The sequence below is a fragment of the Natrix helvetica genome, assembly GCF_964273705.1.
Source record: "Natrix helvetica genome assembly, chromosome: 4".
NCBI classification, from domain to species: Eukaryota; Metazoa; Chordata; class Lepidosauria; order Squamata; family Natricidae; genus Natrix; species Natrix helvetica.
The window spans coordinates 170,116,852-170,133,923 of record NC_138550.1 but is presented as its reverse complement, the minus strand read 5'-3'; the positions used below and the strand labels follow the sequence as shown (position 1 = coordinate 170,133,923).

The following is a 17,072-nucleotide window of genomic DNA, read 5'->3' as shown; positions in this document are numbered from 1 at the left end:
ATGGTGAGTTTTAATCCTGTCTTAGGCACGAAGGTTGATGGGTGACATTGGGCCAATCCCCAGGAGACGGTGAGTTCTAGTCCTGTCTTAGGCACGAAAGTTGATGGGTGACATTGGGCCAATCTGCAGGCGATGGTGAGTTCTAGTATTGTCTTAGGCATGAAAGTTGATGGGTGACATTGGGCCAATCCCCAGGAGATGGTGAGTTCTAGTATTGTCTTAGGCATGAAAGTTGATGGGTGACATTGGGCCAATCCCCAGGAGACGGTGAGTTCTAGTATTGTCCTAAGGACGAAAGTTGATGGGTGACATTGTGTCAATCCCCAGGAGACGGTGAGTTCTAGTATTGTCTTAGGCACGAAAGTTGATGGGTGACATTGGGCCAATCCCCAGGAGACGGTGAGTTCTAGTATTGTCTTAGGCACGAAAGTTGATGGGTGACATTGGGCCAATCCCCAGGAGACGGTGAGTTCTAGTCCTGTCTTAGGCACGAAGGTTGATGGGTGACATTGGGCCAATCTGCAGGCGATGGTGAGTTCTAGTATTGTCTTAGGCATGAAAGTTGATGGGTGACATTGGGCCAATCCCCAGGAGATGGTGAGTTTTAATCCTGTCTTAGGCACGAAGGTTGATGGGTGACATTGGGCCAATCCCCAGGAGATGGTGAGTTCTAGTATTGTCCTAAGGACGAAAGTTGATGGGTGACATTGTGTCAATCCCCAGGAGACGGTGAGTTCTAGTATTGTCTTAGGCACGAAAGTTGATGGGTGACATTGGGCCAATCCCCAGGAGATGGTGAGTTCTAGTCCTGTCTTAGGCACGAAGGTTGGTGGGTGACATTGGGCCAATCCCCAGGAGACGGTGAGCTCTAGTATTGTCTTAAGGACGAAAGTTGATGGGTGACATTGTGTCAGTCCCCAGGAGATGGTGAGTTCTAGTCCTGTCTTAGGCACGAAATTTGATGGGTGACATTGGGCCAATCCCCAGGAGATGGTGAGTTCTAGTCCTGTCTTAGGCATGAAGGTTGATGGGTGACATTGGGCCAATCCGAAGGCGATGGTGAGTTCTAGTATTGCCTTAAGGACGAAAGTTGATGGGTGACATTGTGTCAGTCCCCAGGAGATGGTGAGTTCTAGTATTGTCTTAGGCACGAAAGTTGATGGGTGACATTGGGCCAATCCCCAGGAGACGGTGAGCTCTAGTCTCTCTGTAGGCATGAAAGCTGGCTGGATGCCTTTGAGCCATTAACCTGGAGACGGTGAGCGATGAATTTGTACTGCTTTAAAAAGCCTTTAGTAAGACCGCATTGCCTCCAGAAGTTGTAGGCATTCCATCACAGGAAGCTTTCTAGAACACATCGGACATCCATTCGTCTGAAATGGTCTAGGATCTTCCTGCTTGGGCAGGACTGATTGGACTAGAAGACCTCCAAGGTCCCTTCCAACTCTGTTATCCTGTATCCTTTCGGGATGTGTAAACTCCAAAGCTGAGCTGTGGGTTGCGTTGAGTTGTCACAAGGATGTTTAGTCTGCAGCCTCGCGCCTGGAGCTGGTTGGTACCTCTGCTGCAATCAGCATCTTTGAAGTGACAGCCACTTTAATAGGAGGGACATGGAGCAAGGGCAGGCAAAAGTCGGCGTAATTCTACTTCGACTCCAACCTTAGTATAAAAAATAATGAAGACGGAGAGAGTAAATAGAGGCCGGGGAGCAGGAGGTGGGGGGAAGGTGACCGCTTCTCTTGCAGCTGTTTCCCGGGGCTCTGGATCTTATTTCTTGTTGGTGGATGTTAGGGAGAAGAAAAAACCACTTTTCTTAAAAGCTTGGAGGTGGGATGAACGTGGCTTAATAGCAGGAACTGTGAGAGGGATCTTGGAGTCTTAGTGGACAACCAGTGAAATAAGAGTCAGCTGTGTGCAGCGGCAGCCAAAAAAGCCAATGCAATCCTAAATTGCATAAACAGAGGGATACAATCAAGATCAAGGGAGGTGTTAATACCACTCTATAAAGCCTTAGTAAGACCACACCTGGAGTACTGCATACAGTTTGGGTCGCCACGGTGTAAAAAATATGTGGAGACTCTAGAAAGAGTGCAGAGAAGAGCAACCAAGAGGATTCGGGGAAGGGAGGCTAAAACATATAAAGAACGGTTGCAGGAACTGGGCATGGCTAGTCTAGAGAAGAGAAGGACTGAGGGAGACAGGAGAGCATCTTCCAATACTTGAGAGGCTGCCACAGAGAGGAGGGGGTCAAGCTATTTCCCAAAGCCCCCGAAGGCCAGACAAGGAATAACGGATGGAAACTGATCAAGGAGAGATTCAATCTGGAAATAAGGAGGAATTTCCTGACAGTGAGAACAATCAATCCATAGAACAGAAGTTGCCTTCAGGGGTTGTGGGAGCTTCATCCCTGGAGGCTTTCAAGAAGAGACTGAACTGCCATCGGTCAGAAATGGTGTAGCGTCTCCTCCGGCAGCCCTCTTCCCCCCAGTATCCTAAATGTGCTTCCCCAACCCACTGCTCTCCAGATAATGTCAGGTGTTCCAGTCTCCACCGATGCTGAAAATTGCATCTTGATATATCCAAGGCGGAGGGAGCCTGCTTAGCGGTAAAAAATGCAGGCAATTATCGGACCGTAGAAGGTCAAGCGGACTGCGGAGCATCAGTGCGCCCCTCTCCCCCCTTCTGCCACGTGCCGACAGCTTCTTCCTGGCAGAACGGAGAGTCCTGACAGCTCTTGATGTTCTTGTGCGTTCCCCTGTCACAGGGCGGTTGTGCGTTTTTTCCCCTTCCAGCCTTCTTGGCGCTTTGCTAACTCTTTTCAGCAAAAAGAGAAGCAAAGCAGGAAGCACTGGGCAAGGTTGATGGTGAGATCGGTATTCCCGAGAGCCTGAAGCAAATTCCTGGTCCCGACAAAAACCCCTTTTATTAATTTATTGCGAATACTGCTCCTTCACATCCAGCAAAGTCTTCCAAGGGAGGATTTAAAGTCACAGACCTTCTCTGGCTTGGAGAGCTGCCAGGCCGAGATCTGAGAAACTTGGCCAGGAGTCTCAGAGAGTCACGAATCAATGAAGCAAACTAATTGTCTCCTGCAAACTCCACTCCCCTTTCGCTCCTCTTTTCTTTCCTCTGGGAGGGGCCATTCATCGTCCCCCTGTGGCCTTACTCTCAAGTCGACCCCTGTTCTTTAACTGTTCCCTTCATCTGGCAGCTCTGCGCATGCGGAAACTGGGAACAGGCTCCACCTGTTCTTCTGCCTCACTGATGTCTGACTCCAAAGGCAGCTGATAACTGTCAGACGGCCTTGGCCCCCTCTCTGCCTCCGACACAGAGCCCTCATCAGAGCCTCCCCCAGACTCCAGGACTGGCCCCTCTTCCTCCCCAACCTCCTCACTGTCTGAATCTGCTGCTGGCTCTGCTGGTGGGCCACAACAGTCGGATGGGGTGAGGTGGGGGGATTCCCCTTTGCAGCTGGGGGTCGCTGGGAACCTTGCAGAGACATCCCCCCCCCAAATGGTTCGTTTCTTATGTTTTATGTTTTTAAAATACAGAATTAACCTGCATTTGCAAGGTCAATTAGCTTCCCGTATTTGCTGCGTGTCTTTTTAGCAGAAGGGAATTTGGGCTGCCTTTTATTTCTTCGTAATACAGCCAGCCCCGGACTTACGACTACCGCTTTGTCCATTTTACAACTTTTCTCGCCGTTGTTAAGGGAATCACTGCACTCATTAAGTGAGTCACACAGTCATTAAGTGAATCTGGCATCCCCCCCACTACTTTGCTTGCCAGAAGGCCGCAAAAGGGGATCACGTGATGCCGGGATCTTGGAAGTGTCATAAATACGAATCCGTTGCCAAGCGTCTGAATTTTTAGCAGAAGGGAATTTGGGCTGCGTTTATGTTCTTTGAAATGAAGGCAGTCCTCGGTTTATGACCACAATTGAGCCACCAATTTCTGTTGGTAAGGGAGACAGTGAGGGCAGGTTTGTCCCATTTTCTCGCCAGGGTCATTTTTTGCTTTTAATGATGGTTTCGCTGAAAATTTGGGACTTCAATAAGCAAACAATGGTTTCTTTGCATTCACGCTTACGACCGTCATCTTTGTAAAAGTCAGGCCGGTCCCGTGAGTGATCCGTTTTAGGACTGTTCTGACTGTCACAGGCAGTCTCCACCATGGTCATAACTCGAGGACTTCCCTTTATTTTAGGCCAGGATCTGAGATCATTTCCTCATCTTCACCCCCAGCCAGAAATGGGTGTGCCTGAGATCAGAGATGCTCTCCTGGGGATTCGAACCCGTGCATTGCGTCAAACGTAGATGATTCTCTGGGGCAGGAATATGGTAGCTTGTCTGCAAGGGGGAGGGGGGCAGAACTTGGATGTGGACCACTTCCCCCGGGACCCCGAGGAAGCGTTTCCAGCCTTGTTTTGCAGAGAGACAAATTTCAGGCGCGCTGGAAAAACGCAAGAGCCGCTTAAAAGCGCACTTAATTCCATGACACATAAGAAGCCACCTGGCAAAAAGATTTTAATGGATGTGTGAGTGACAGGGGTGATGGCCCAGGTGAGACTCCGGCTGCAATTAAGCTCTAATGGGACGGAGCACACGCCGGGCTTTGGAATGTTATTTTGTTTTATTTTTGGAATGGGATTGGATGTTCTGAAAGCAGGAGAGGACCTTCCCCCCCCCCACTCATCCCCTAATTTCCTCAATGGGGTCTCCGCTCTTGCCCCCCTCGGTCACCTCGATCTGCACTTCAGGATTCCGTCTCTGAACTGCTTGGAAGCAAGAAAGGAATGAATGGAAATTGGTGATGAAAATTTGAATCGTTTTGGACTGGCCCATTGTTAATCGTGAGCCATGAAGGGTTGCCTCGGACTCTGATTTACTTTTTGGATGCTGTTTGGAAGCCTGATATTAACCCAAATGGACGCTGACCTTCTTTTTCCTGCTTTGGGGGGAGGTCAAGCAAAACTCCTTCGTTGTGTCTGTCAATCTGGGCAGAGGTGTGATGAAGATTCAGGATGACTTCGCCTTGCCTGGGGTTGGGGAGAAGGGAATTTCACTGGATTGGCAATTTCTCTAGCTGGAGCCCTTGCCCCACCTTTGGTCCTTGGCTGCTGGATGGGCAGGATGGGCAGAAGGATTTCTTGAACTTAACCCAACGTTGGCTCGTTGAGGCCTCAAGGACGATTTTTTGATGGGCGCAGCATGAAAACGCTCTTCTCACCCGTCTGCTCTTCCCCGGAAGTTCAATAGCAGTGCAGGTGTCAGGTTTCCAAATAGCATCCAAAATTAAATCAGAGTCCAAGGCAAAGGATTGCTCAAAGTTCCAATTTATGAAGAGAGCCACGTTGGCACATTTGGGAAAACCCGAATCTGAAAGCTTCCCAGTTTCCCCCACTCAGTTGAAAGTTCAAGATCTTGCCCCCCACACCCACCAGTCCATCCCATGGTCCAATCTCCCACTGCCATCCTGGCAGCTTCTACCCATCCAGTTCCGGTCAGGTGCAGAGATGCAGAGACAAAGGATGACCTTGGCTTTCTAGAAAGAATATTGTTATGGCTGCATATCATCTAACTCCATACAATCCCCCCTCCCATTTTCCCACCATAGAAAATGCATAGTAGAATAATAGAAAGTGTGGCAGGCCAGAGACCCAAAAGAAAAGAGGGCTGCAGGTCTGACAGCAGGAATGTTGTGAAGGATGTGGGCAGATGTGCGCACAGATGCTGAAGACAAAATAGAGACAGGACATTGGGAAGAGAGACAAGGAAGCTTTCCTCTCTTCTTCCGGGACTGCAAGTCATCCTTGAAGCAAGACAAGGAAGAAGGATGTTCTCCAGATGTATCCCAGTGAGTGCCACCTAGGAAGATGGAAGTTGGTTTTCTGGGCTCCATGGGGTGTGAAAATACTCTTTCAGAGTCAGAATATAGCTGGAAGGGACCCTGGAGGTCTTCTAGTCCAACCCCCTGCTCAAGCAGGAGACCCTATGCCATTTCAATCAGAATAGAGTTGGAAGGGACCTTGGAGGTCTTCTAGTCCAGCCCCCTGCTCAATCAGGAGACCCTATGCCAGCGATGGCGAACCTTTTTTGGCTCGCGTGCCACAAGTGGGGGGAGCGCAGGGGGGTCGTGTGCGGGCATGCCACACCCACAATGCAACGCGCGATCCCCCCATTTTTACATGCTTTTTTCACCCTCCCCAGGCTCCAGAGGCTTTATAGGAGCCTGGGGAGGGCAGAAATAGCCTCCCCCGCCCCCCCGGAGGCCCTCCGGAGGCTTCAGGGACCGTCCGGAGGCTTCCCTGAAGCCTTCGGAGCGCTTAAAACCACCCTGCGAGCAAACCGGAAGTGACTTCCGGGTTGCTCAGAGGGTCGTTTTAAGCACTCCGAAGGCGTCAGGGAAGCCTCCGGACGGTCCCTGAAGCCTCCGGAGGGCCTCCGGGGGGGACTTTACTTTATAAATAGGTACTTGATTTTTGGTACAAATGGTTTTCCCAGTTGCAATGGATGGCTGTGAAGATTGGACCATAAGGAAGGCTGAACGCCAAAGAATGGAGGCCTTTGAACTCTGGTGCTGGAGAAGACTCCTGCATTGAGTCCCTTGGACTGCAAGGACATCCAACCGGTCAGTCCTAGAGGAGATCAACCCTGACTGCTCTTTAGAAGGCCAGGTCCTGAAGAGGAAACTCAAAGACTTTGGCCACCTAATGAGAAGGAAGGACTCCCTGGAGAAGAGCCTCATGCTGGGAAAGATGGAGGGCAAAAGAAGAAGAAAGGGACGACAGAGGAGGAGGGGGCTGCATGGAGTCTCCAAAGCAGTCAGAGGGAGCTTCAATGGACTCCGGGGGATGGTAGAGGACAGGAAGGCCTGGAGGAACGTGGTCCATGGGGTCGCAATGGGTCGGACACGAGTTCGCAACTAACAACAACAACAACAACAACAGCACTTAAATTTTCACGTGATCTTGAGTTCATTCAACTCCATCCCCTTATTCTCTGTTCCTAATGGCTAACTGGGGAATCCTGGGAGTTAAATTCTTCATTGCTTAAAGTTGTCGTGGTTACACACCCCTGCTGTAGCTCATGGCAGCGGTCTGCAGAAGGTAACACAAGTGTTGCTGTGCGCAGAACGACACAAGAGCCGGGATCTCCTCCTTGAGCAGTGGGCTGGACTAGAAGACCTCCAAGGTCCCTTCCAGCTCTATCCTGATTCTGATTCTTTGTAAGTGCTCTGGAGGCTGCAAAAAAAAACCCACTGGAAGGGATTCGAACGAAATGCCCTTGCAAGCCTCAAAAGTTAGGCCCAGGGGCCTCGTTAATTTAGGCTTGTTGTCGGAGCTAATTTCTATTGCAACTTTATCCTGGCTTATTTTTAAAGAAGACTGCATTCCATCCGCTACAAAACCCCTTTTTTCCCCCATCTCTTTATTCCTGCTTCCTTCATTAGCACAAACTCCTCCCCTGGTGAGACTTTCGCGTTTCCTCCTGATTTTTAAAAATTCCACCACAACTCTGTTCTTCCTGCGATGCTCTCGGTGAAGGGCATACGTGGACGGAATAAAATTTGCACATTTTTGCATGCTTTGTATAGCGAAAGCAGGTTCAGACCATGGCTGCTTTTCCCACAGTAGGTTTTACCCAGTCAGGCACTAGCCCAGTAAAACCGACAGGTCACCCTGGACGTACGAGACATGAGACTTAAGCCCCAAAATGTCCGTTGCTAAGCAAGACAGTCGTTAAATGAATTTTGTCTCACTTTGCAACCTTTTGCGCCACACCTGGGTTTTAGGGGCTGCAGGAAAACTCATCCCCCGCTTTTCACTCAACATCTGCATTGACACAACCCTGTTCCAGGGTTCGCACTGTCAAACGCCATAGTCGTTAAATGGGTCGCTACAGTTGTTAAGCTAGTCACAAGGTCGTTAAGTGAATCCGGCTTCCCCATGGGTCGTCAGAAAGTCGCAAAAGGGGATCATGTGACCCCACCACTGTCATAAATATGAGTCAGTTGCCAAGCCCCCGAGTTCTCATCATGTGACCATGGGGATGTTGCAGCCGTCGTTACTGTGAAAAACGGTCGGAAGTCACATTTTTCAGTGCTGTTACAGCTTTGAATGGTCACTAAATGAACTGTTGTAAGTTGAGGCCTACTTGTACCCCTCATCCCACTGGGAGGTAAAATTACCCCTTTTCTCTAGGGTTTCCAAATGGCCCATGAAGCGTTGAAAGATAAAGTATTAGTTCCCACTTGACCAGGTGGGCAATACCTGCTTACCTGCCCTTCTGCTCCATTGCTATTTCCTGGAGGAGGGGTCTCCAACCTTGGCAACTTGACGACTTGTGGACTTCAATTCCCAGAATTCTTCATCCAGCATGCTCTGGTTGTTGTGGCCCGCTAGTGGCCAGCAGAGCCAGCAGCAGATTGGGACAGTGAGGAGGTTGGGGAGGAGCATGGGCCCGTCCTGGAGTCTGGGGAAGGCTCTGATGAGGGCTCTGTGTTGGAGGCAGAGAGGGGGCCAGGGCCGTCTGACAGTTATCAGCTGCCTTCAGAGTCAGACATCAGTGAGGCAGAAGAACAGCTGGAGCCTGTTCCCAGTGTATGTATGTGCAGAGATGCCAGATGAACGGAACAGCTAAAGAACAGGGGTTGTCTTGGGAGAAAGGCCACAGGGGGACGATCAAGGGCCCCTCCCAGAGGAAATAAAAGAGGAGCGAAAGGGGAATGGAGTTTGCAAGAAACCATTAGTTCACTTCATTGGTCCGTGACTCTCTGAGACTCCTTGCCAACTTCTGCAGAGATCAGCCTGGTAGCTCTGCAAGCCAGATAAGGTCTATAATTGTAAATCCTCCCTTGAAAAATGAGATTACAAAAGCCCAGTCTAGCACAATACCAATGAAGAAGAAAAATAGCAGCTCCCCAAAGAAACCAGCATGGCTGCATAAGGAACTCTCTGACAAATTGAAAGACAAAAAAGTATAAAAGCGGAAGGGGGGGGGGGGACACATAACTAAGGCAGAATATCAGCAAATAGCCTGAGCCTGTAAAGATGAAGTGAGGAAAGCTAAGGCTCACAATGAAGAAAGGCTTGCCACACAAGTAAAAAATAACAAAAAAAGCCTCTTCCAACATGTTAAAAGCAAGAAAAAAGTTAAGGAAACAATTGGTCCATTGCTGGGAGAAAGTGGCAAGAAGGTGACAAGCAACAGGGAGAAAGCAGAACTATTTAACTCATGTTTTGCATCTGTCTTTACACAAAGGGATAAAGCAGTCCAACCTATCAAAAACAGCACCACAAAAATCAGATTAGGAACACAAGTTGAAATAGGGAAGAAAATAGTAAGTGAGCACCTGTCTACCCTAGACAAGTTCAAATCACCAGGACCGGATGTATTACACCCCAGGGTTCTGACGGAACTGGCAGACAAGATCTCAGAACCACTGAATTATATCTTTCAGAGATCCTGGAACACCGGGGAATTACCAGAGGACTGGAAAAGAGCTGATGTGGTTCCCATCTTCAAAAAAGGGAAAAAAATAGATCCAGGAAACTACAGACCTATCAGCCTGACCTCAATACCAGGAAAGATTCTGGAAAAAATAATCAAGCAACGAATTAGCGAACACCTAGAAGCAAACAAAGTAATATCCAAAAGCCAACATGGGTTTGTCAAAAACAGATCATGCCAGACTAATCTTATTGCATTCTTTGATAATGTGATGAAATTAGTGGACCAGAGGAATGCCGTTGATATAGTTTACTTGGACTTCAGTAAGGCATTTGATAAGGTAGATCATAACCTATTACTAGATAAAGTAGAAGAATGTAGGTTGGACAGCATCACCACCAGATGGATTCGTAACTGGCTGACCAACCGCACTCAACGTGTAGTCCTCAATGGAACTGCATCTACGTGGAGGGAGGTATGCAGTGGAGTACCCCAAGGCTCTGTTTTAGGCCCAGTACTCTTCAACATCTTCATCAATGATTTGGATGAGGGAATAAATGGGGAACTCATCAAATTTGCACATGACACAAAGCTGGCAGGAATAGCCAACATTCCAGAAGACAGGCTTAAGATACAGAAGGATCTTGACAAACTTGAACATTGGGCACTATCTAATAAAATGAAATTCAATGGTGAAAAGAGTAAGGTTCTACATTTAGGCAAGAAAAAACAAATGCACAGGTACAGTATAGGTGGTACCTTGCTCAATAGTGGTACCTCTGAGAGGGATCTTGGAGTCCTAGTGGACAACCATTTAAATATGAGCCAGCTGTGGGCGGCAGCTGCCAAAAAAGCCAACACAGTTCTAGGCTGCATCAACAGAGGGATAGAATCAAGATCACGTGAAGTGTTAATACCACTTTATAATGCCTTGGTAAGGCCACACTTGGAATACTGCATTCAGTTTTGGTCGCCACGATGTAGAAAAGAAGTGGAGACTCTAGAAAAAGTGCAGAGAAGAGAAAGAAAGAGGATTAGGGGACTGGAGACTAAAACATACAAAGAACAGTTGCAGGAACTAGGTATGTTTAGCTTAAGAGAAAGAAGGACTAGGGGAGACATGATAGCAGTGTTCCAATATCTCAGGGGTTGCCACAAAGAAGAGGGAGTCAAACTATTCTCCAAGGCACCTGAGGGCAAAACAAGATGTGGAGACTCTAGAAAGAGTGCAGAGAAGAGCAACACGTATGTATGTATGTATGTATGTTATGTATGTATGTATGTATGTATACATCAATGATTAGTTTCAATTTTTTTTAGAACCTCTTCTGTAGGTGTGGCCTGCTTCGTGGGAGTGGCTTGCCAGCCCTGTGACTGGGCGGGAGTTGCTTGGCGGTCATGTGACTGAGTGGGCATGGCCAACTTGTAAAATGTGGTGAAACTCACTTAACAACGCCCTTGCTTAGCAACCAAAATGTTGGCTCAGAAACTCTGGCATTTGAAGCATGCAAGTCTTAAAGCTGTGAACTAACTAAGCTGCAGGGAGACGGAAACCCGGTCCACTAACCTATCTGTCCGTGACTGTTGGGGAAAGACTAAATCAAATTGTTTAGCAGCTTGTTTAGGGATTCCTCAAACCATTTGTTTCTTTACCCGCATTGACCCACCAAGCAGGGTTTGGGAACAGGGTCATTGCCACAAATAAGCCCAGTTTAACTCTGCCCAGCCATCTCCAAGTTTTGAACATGTATGGCATGTTCAAATGCTGATGATGTTACTTAGTTGGGTCATGAAATGTCTGCCAAGAAAACTAAGCTCAGAGAACCCCAAGGAGCCCACAGTCCTCCTCCTCTCCACAAATCCCACTCCTTACTAGCATTGATGATATTACCTAGTTGGGTCATGAAACGTCTGCAAACCACCCCCTCCCCCAACCTCAGAGAGCACTAAAGAATTCCTCCTCCTCCTCCTCCTCCTCCTCCTCCTCCTCCTCCTCCTCCTCCTCCTCCTCTTCCCTGTAAACCCCATTTCCTTCTAGCACTGATGATGTTACTTAGATGGGTCATTAAACGTCTGCAAGAAAACAACCAATCTCAATTCCTCCTCAAAAACCCCTCTTCCTTCTAGTATTGATGATGTTATCTAGTTGGGTCATGAAACATCTCCAGGAAAACAACCAACCCCAGAGAGCACTAAGGAATTCCTCCTCCTCCTCCTCCTCCTCCTCCCACTGATGTTGTTACCTAGTTGGGTCATCCTTCTAGCACTGATGACGTTACATCATCAGTGCTAGAAGGCTGAGGTCTGGAAGAGGCAAGAGGCTGCAGTCTCATTGGGCCAGGGAAGGGGCTTTTGACAGCATCTTTGGTTGCCCTCTGGAACATCAGCCCTGGGGTTTGAAGGTTGGGAGGGGGCTTTCGTTGGATTTCTCCACCTATCAGATCCTCATTTTGCCTAGTTTTACATTTAAAGTCTACAGGGGATAAAAAAAAAATCCGTGTTGCCTCTTGAAGACTTAGCTTAAAAAAAAGAAAGTTGTGTCAGCTTTTATGGAGTTCGATCCACTTCATCAAACACACCACAAGGAAAGGGCGTGTTGCGTATTCATAGTTATTCTTGGCAGCAGAGATTTGGGGGGGGGGGGGGGCTGAGGGAAATTGGTAGGGAGACGCAGAATGGTCTGAAGGATGAAGGCCAAGAGAAGATTGCAGTAAGAATGTCAAGAAACACAATTTCCAACCGACCGTCCGTTTTAGATCCTCCTCACAGGAACTTCACCGAGAGCTGTGCTCCTTTCATACAGGAATCAGAATCAGACTGGAGCTGGAAGGGACCTTGGAGGTCTTCTAGTCCAACCCCCCACTCAATCAGAAGACCCTATGCCATTTCAATCAGAATAGAGCTGGAAGGGACCTTGGAGGTCTTCTAGTCCAGCCCCCTGCTCAATCAGGAGACCCTATGCCATTTCAATCAGAATAGAGCTGGAAGGCACCCTGGAGGTCTTCTAGTCCAACCCCCTGCTCAAGCAGGAGACCCTATGCAATTTGAGACAAGTGACTGTCCAGTCTCTTCATGATGCTCCATGATGGAGCACCCACAATTTATGGTGGCAATCTGTCCCACTGGTTAATTTGCCTCACTGTTATTCCTAGGTTGCTTCTCTCCTTGATTAGTTTCCATCCATTGTTTCTTGTCCTGCTTTCTGCTGCTTTGGAAACTATGTTGACCCCCATCTTCTTTGGGGCAGCCCCTCAAATACCAGAATACTGCTATCATGTCCCCCCTCCCCCCAGTCCTTCTTTTCTCTAGACTGGCCAAACCCAAGTCTTGCAACCGTCCTTCCTATGTTTTAGCCTCCAGTCCCCTAATCATCTTGGTTGCTCTTCTCTGCACTTTTCCCAAACTCTCAACATCTTTTTTTCTAATGTGGAGGCCCAAAACTGGATGCAGGAATCCAGGTATGGCCTTACTAAGGCTTTATAAAGTGATACTAATACTTCAAGTGATTTTGATTCTGTGCCTCTGTTTGTACAACCAAGGATTGCATTTGCTTTCTTGGATGCCGCTGCACATGGCTGGCTCATGGGTTTTTTTAAAAAGGTTTTTATTAGGTAAAACTTAAAAACATTGGACATAGTGCGACATTTCTGGCATTGTCATTTCCATAGAGTTGTTAGATCTTACAGCGATAAGAATTTATATCTGTTACGTAGACATGTGTAATCAGTCAAATTACCTATCCATGAATCCCTTCCATTATATAGTTACTACCAGTTACATATGTGTGTGTGTGTGTGTGTGTGTGTGTGTGTGTACACATATTGTGTTATTTAGGCATACCAGGGGTCGTAACACAAATACATACCTATTTCCCTGGCTCAACTGATAAGGAGGCGAGCCTGTGGCTTAATGGCTAAGACTCCTGCCTAAGATATAATACAGCCCAGGTTCGAATCCCAGTAAGGGTATGGCTAGCTGATGAGAGCTAATTAGCTCAAAATAGATCTATACTAGTCTCCCTTTATTTATTTATCAGTATAAATACAACATGTATGTATGTATGTATGTATGTATGTATGTATGTATGTATGTATGTGTCTTACAATCCCTGGTATGCCTAAAGTCTCCCTTTATTTATTTATCAGTACAATTACAACACACACACACACACACACACACACACACACATCCTACCTATCGTACAATATTAATACCATATTTTCCAATTCTTAACTAATCTTCGTTTTTCTGTCCCAACCTTTTCTCCTCGCTTCTAACCATCGGTACCATTTGTCCCATGTTTGGTGGTATTCCATCTCACCCTCATCTTTGACCTGTAGAGTCATCCTTTACATTTCTGCGTACGTCAGTATCTTTTTTATTATTTCTTGTTCCGGGGGGAAACGGCCGGCTCATGTTTAAGTGATCGTCCCCGAAGTCTCCAAGGTCCCTTTTACAGTTACTGTTTTTGAGACCCCTCCCTCCTCTCTTTAGGAACGAAGGCTTGGAGTAGGTGTTGTGGCTTTGCTTCCCCTTGCTGCAAAATCTTAGCCAAAACTGAGAAAAGCATTGAATTCCCTTTCAAGTGGAAACTGGACTTTCTTGTTTTTCTTTTGAAGAGGTTTCACTTCTCATCCAAGAAGCTTCTTCAGCTCTGACTGGATGGTGGGGAATGAATGGATTTGTACTCCTTGCAGACAGTTGGTCATTTGCATCCTTTGAGAGGGTCATTGAGGCCACTTGGAGGTTTAACTGTGTCCTCGGGTCATGGGCTGTGTCAGGTTTTTCTTTGAAGACATTTCGCTTCTCATCCAAGAAGCTTCTTCAGCTCTGACTGGATGGTGGGGAATGAATGGATTTGTACTCCTTGCAGACAGTTGGTCATTTGCATCCTTTGAGAGGGTCATTGAGGCCACTTGGAGGTTTAACTGTGTCCTCGGGTCATGGGCTGTGTCAGGTTTTTCTTTGAAGACATTTCGCTTCTCATCCAAGAAGCTTCTTCAGCTCTGACTGGATGGTGGGGAATGAATGGATTTGTACTCCTTGCAGACAGTTGGTCATTTGCATCCTTTGAGAGGGTCATTGAGGCCACTTGGAGGTTTAACTGTGTCCTCGGGTCATGGGCTGTGTCAGGTTTTTCTTTGAAGACATTTCGCTTCTCATCCAAGAAGCTTCTTCAGCTCTGACTGGATGGTGGGGAATGAATGGATTTGTACTCCTTGCAGACAGTTGGTCATTTGCATCCTTTGAGAGGGTCATTGAGGCCACTTGGAGGTTTAACTGTGTCCTCGGGTCATGGGCTGTGTCAGGTTTTTCTTTGAAGACATTTTGCTTCTCTTCCAAGAAGCTTCTTCACCTCTGACTGGATGGTGGGGAATGAATGGATTTGTACTCCTTGCAGACAGTTGGTCATTTGCATCCTTTGAGAGGGTCCTTGAGGCCACTTGGAGGTTTAACTGTGTCCTCGGGTCATGGGCTGTGTCAGGTTTTTCTTTGAAGACATTTCGCTTCTCATCCAAGAAGCTTCTTCAGCTCTGACTGGATGGTGGGGAATGAATGGATTTGTACTCCTTGCAGACAGTTGGTCATTTGCATCCTTTGAGAGGGTCATTGAGGCCACTTGGAGGTTTAACTGTGTCCTCGGGTCATGGGCTGTGTCAGGTTTTTCTTTGAAGACATTTCGCTTCTCATCCAAGAAGCTTCTTCAGCTCTGACTGGATGGTGGGGAATGAATGGATTTGTACTCCTTGCAGACAGTTGGTCATTTGCATCCTTTGAGAGGGTCATTGAGGCCACTTGGAGGTTTAACTGTGTCCTCGGGTCATGGGCTGTGTCAGGTTTTTCTTTGAAGACATTTCGCTTCTCATCCAAGAAGCTTCTTCAGCTCTGACTGGATGGTGGGGAATGAATGGATTTGTACTCCTTGCAGACAGTTGGTCATTTGCATCCTTTGAGAGGGTCATTGAGGCCACTTGGAGGTTTAACTGTGTCCTCGGGTCATGGGCTGTGTCAGGTTTTTCTTTGAAGACATTTTGCTTCTCTTCCAAGAAGCTTCTTCACCTCTGACTGGATGGTGGGGAATGAATGGATTTGTACTCCTTGCAGACAGTTGGTCATTTGCATCCTTTTAGAGGGTCATTGAGGCCACTTGGAGGTTTGCCTATTTCTTCAGAGTAATGTGCAAAAGGGCGTGGAGCCTTTTTGGAACTGCTAAAAGGACCATGTTGTAAACTGGAGATAGACGATGTCGTATCCCTCCCCCTCCGGTCAGAGAGGACTGTTCAGTTTGGACATAGACGGCCTCTTGAACCCCTCTTCCAAACCAGTGGTCCTCTCTGTCCAAAATATGGTCTTTGTAGTCTCCTAAAGAGGGGCCTTTGTCTTTGAAATGCAGACGGACTGCTGAATCTTGCCCTGATTGAATTGTTGTACCAACTTAGCATTTTTAGGCTGCGTGCATGAAATCCCCAGGCAGACCTTCGTTCTTGCTTTAATCTTTGGTTTTTCTCGACTCTCGTCCGCAGCTCTTCGCCGCCTGGAGTTTTTGAGAAAGAATACGAGCTCTACCGCGACTACGGCTCCGATGGACAACGCCTTCACTACCGGTGAGCAGCCTCCTATAAGAGTACTCTTTCTCAACCCTTGGCCGCTTGAAGATGGGTGGGCTTCAAGTTCCCAGAATTCCCCCATCCAGCAGGCTTGAAGAAGTGAGAACTTCAACTCCCAGAATTCCCTAGGCGGCAGGCTTTCAAACACATAGACTTCAGTTCCCAGAATTCCCCAGGCAGGGCAGGCTTGAAAGTGTGTAGGTTTCAACTTTCAGAATTCTCCAGCCAGCATATCTTGAAGATGGGTGGACTGATACTCCCAGAATTCCCCAGGCAGCGTGCTTTCAAATGCATAGACTTCAGCTCCCAGAATTCCCCAGGCAGCGTGCTTTCAAATGCATAGACTTCAGCTCCCAGAATTCCCCAGGCAGTGTGCTTTCAAATGCATAGACTTCAGCTCCCAGAATTCCCCAGGCAGCGTGCTTTCAAATGCATAGACTTCAGCTCCCAGAATTCCCCAGGCAGCGTGCTTTAAAGTCTGTAGATTTCAACTTTTAGAATTCCCCAGGCAGCATGCTTGAAGAAGTGAGGACTTCAAGTCCCAGAATTCCCCAGGCAGCATGCTTGAAGAAGTGAGGACTTCAAGTCCCAGAATTCCCCAGGCAGCATGCTGTCAAATGTGTGGATTTGAACTCCTAGAATTCCAAACCAGCATGTTTGAAGAAGCGAGGACTTCAACTCCCAGAATTCCCTGTCCAAGAAGATATGTGGGCTACACCTCTGGGGTGGGTTCCAGCTGCCGCTACTGCTGATTTGCTCAGACGTGCGGGGGGGGGCATGCACAGTGCAAGAAAAAATGTTCTGCGCATGCGCACAAGGCAAAAACAAGATGGCGCCGCCGATGGCGCCTCCGAGAGAACTGGTTTGGCGGTATGGCTAGTCTGGGTCGCTGCCAGTTCCAGAAACCCAGACTGTCAAGTTACTAACAGTTGGGCTGAACTGGTAGTAACGCACGTCTGCTAGAAGTCCTAACTGGCTGAGGAATTCTGGGAATTGTAATCCAAAGATCTTA

The 17,072-nt window shown here is 47.7% G+C and overlaps 1 protein-coding gene across 6 annotated transcripts in view; it reads left to right on the top strand.

Moving 5' to 3' along the window:
• ARHGAP39 (Rho GTPase activating protein 39) overlaps positions 1-17,072 on the top strand; it is a 160,419-nt gene that overhangs the window by 65,862 nt on the left and 77,485 nt on the right. For all 6 annotated transcript variants that reach the window (XR_014175290.1, XR_014175291.1, XM_081951952.1 and 3 more), the window contains exon 3: positions 15,977-16,057. Coding sequence is in view for 4 of the 6 variants with exons in the window: in XM_081951952.1 (XP_081808078.1) it covers positions 15,977-16,057 (81 nt within the window). In the remaining 2 variants the exon portion in view is untranslated. The remainder of the gene's footprint in view (positions 1-15,976; positions 16,058-17,072) is intronic.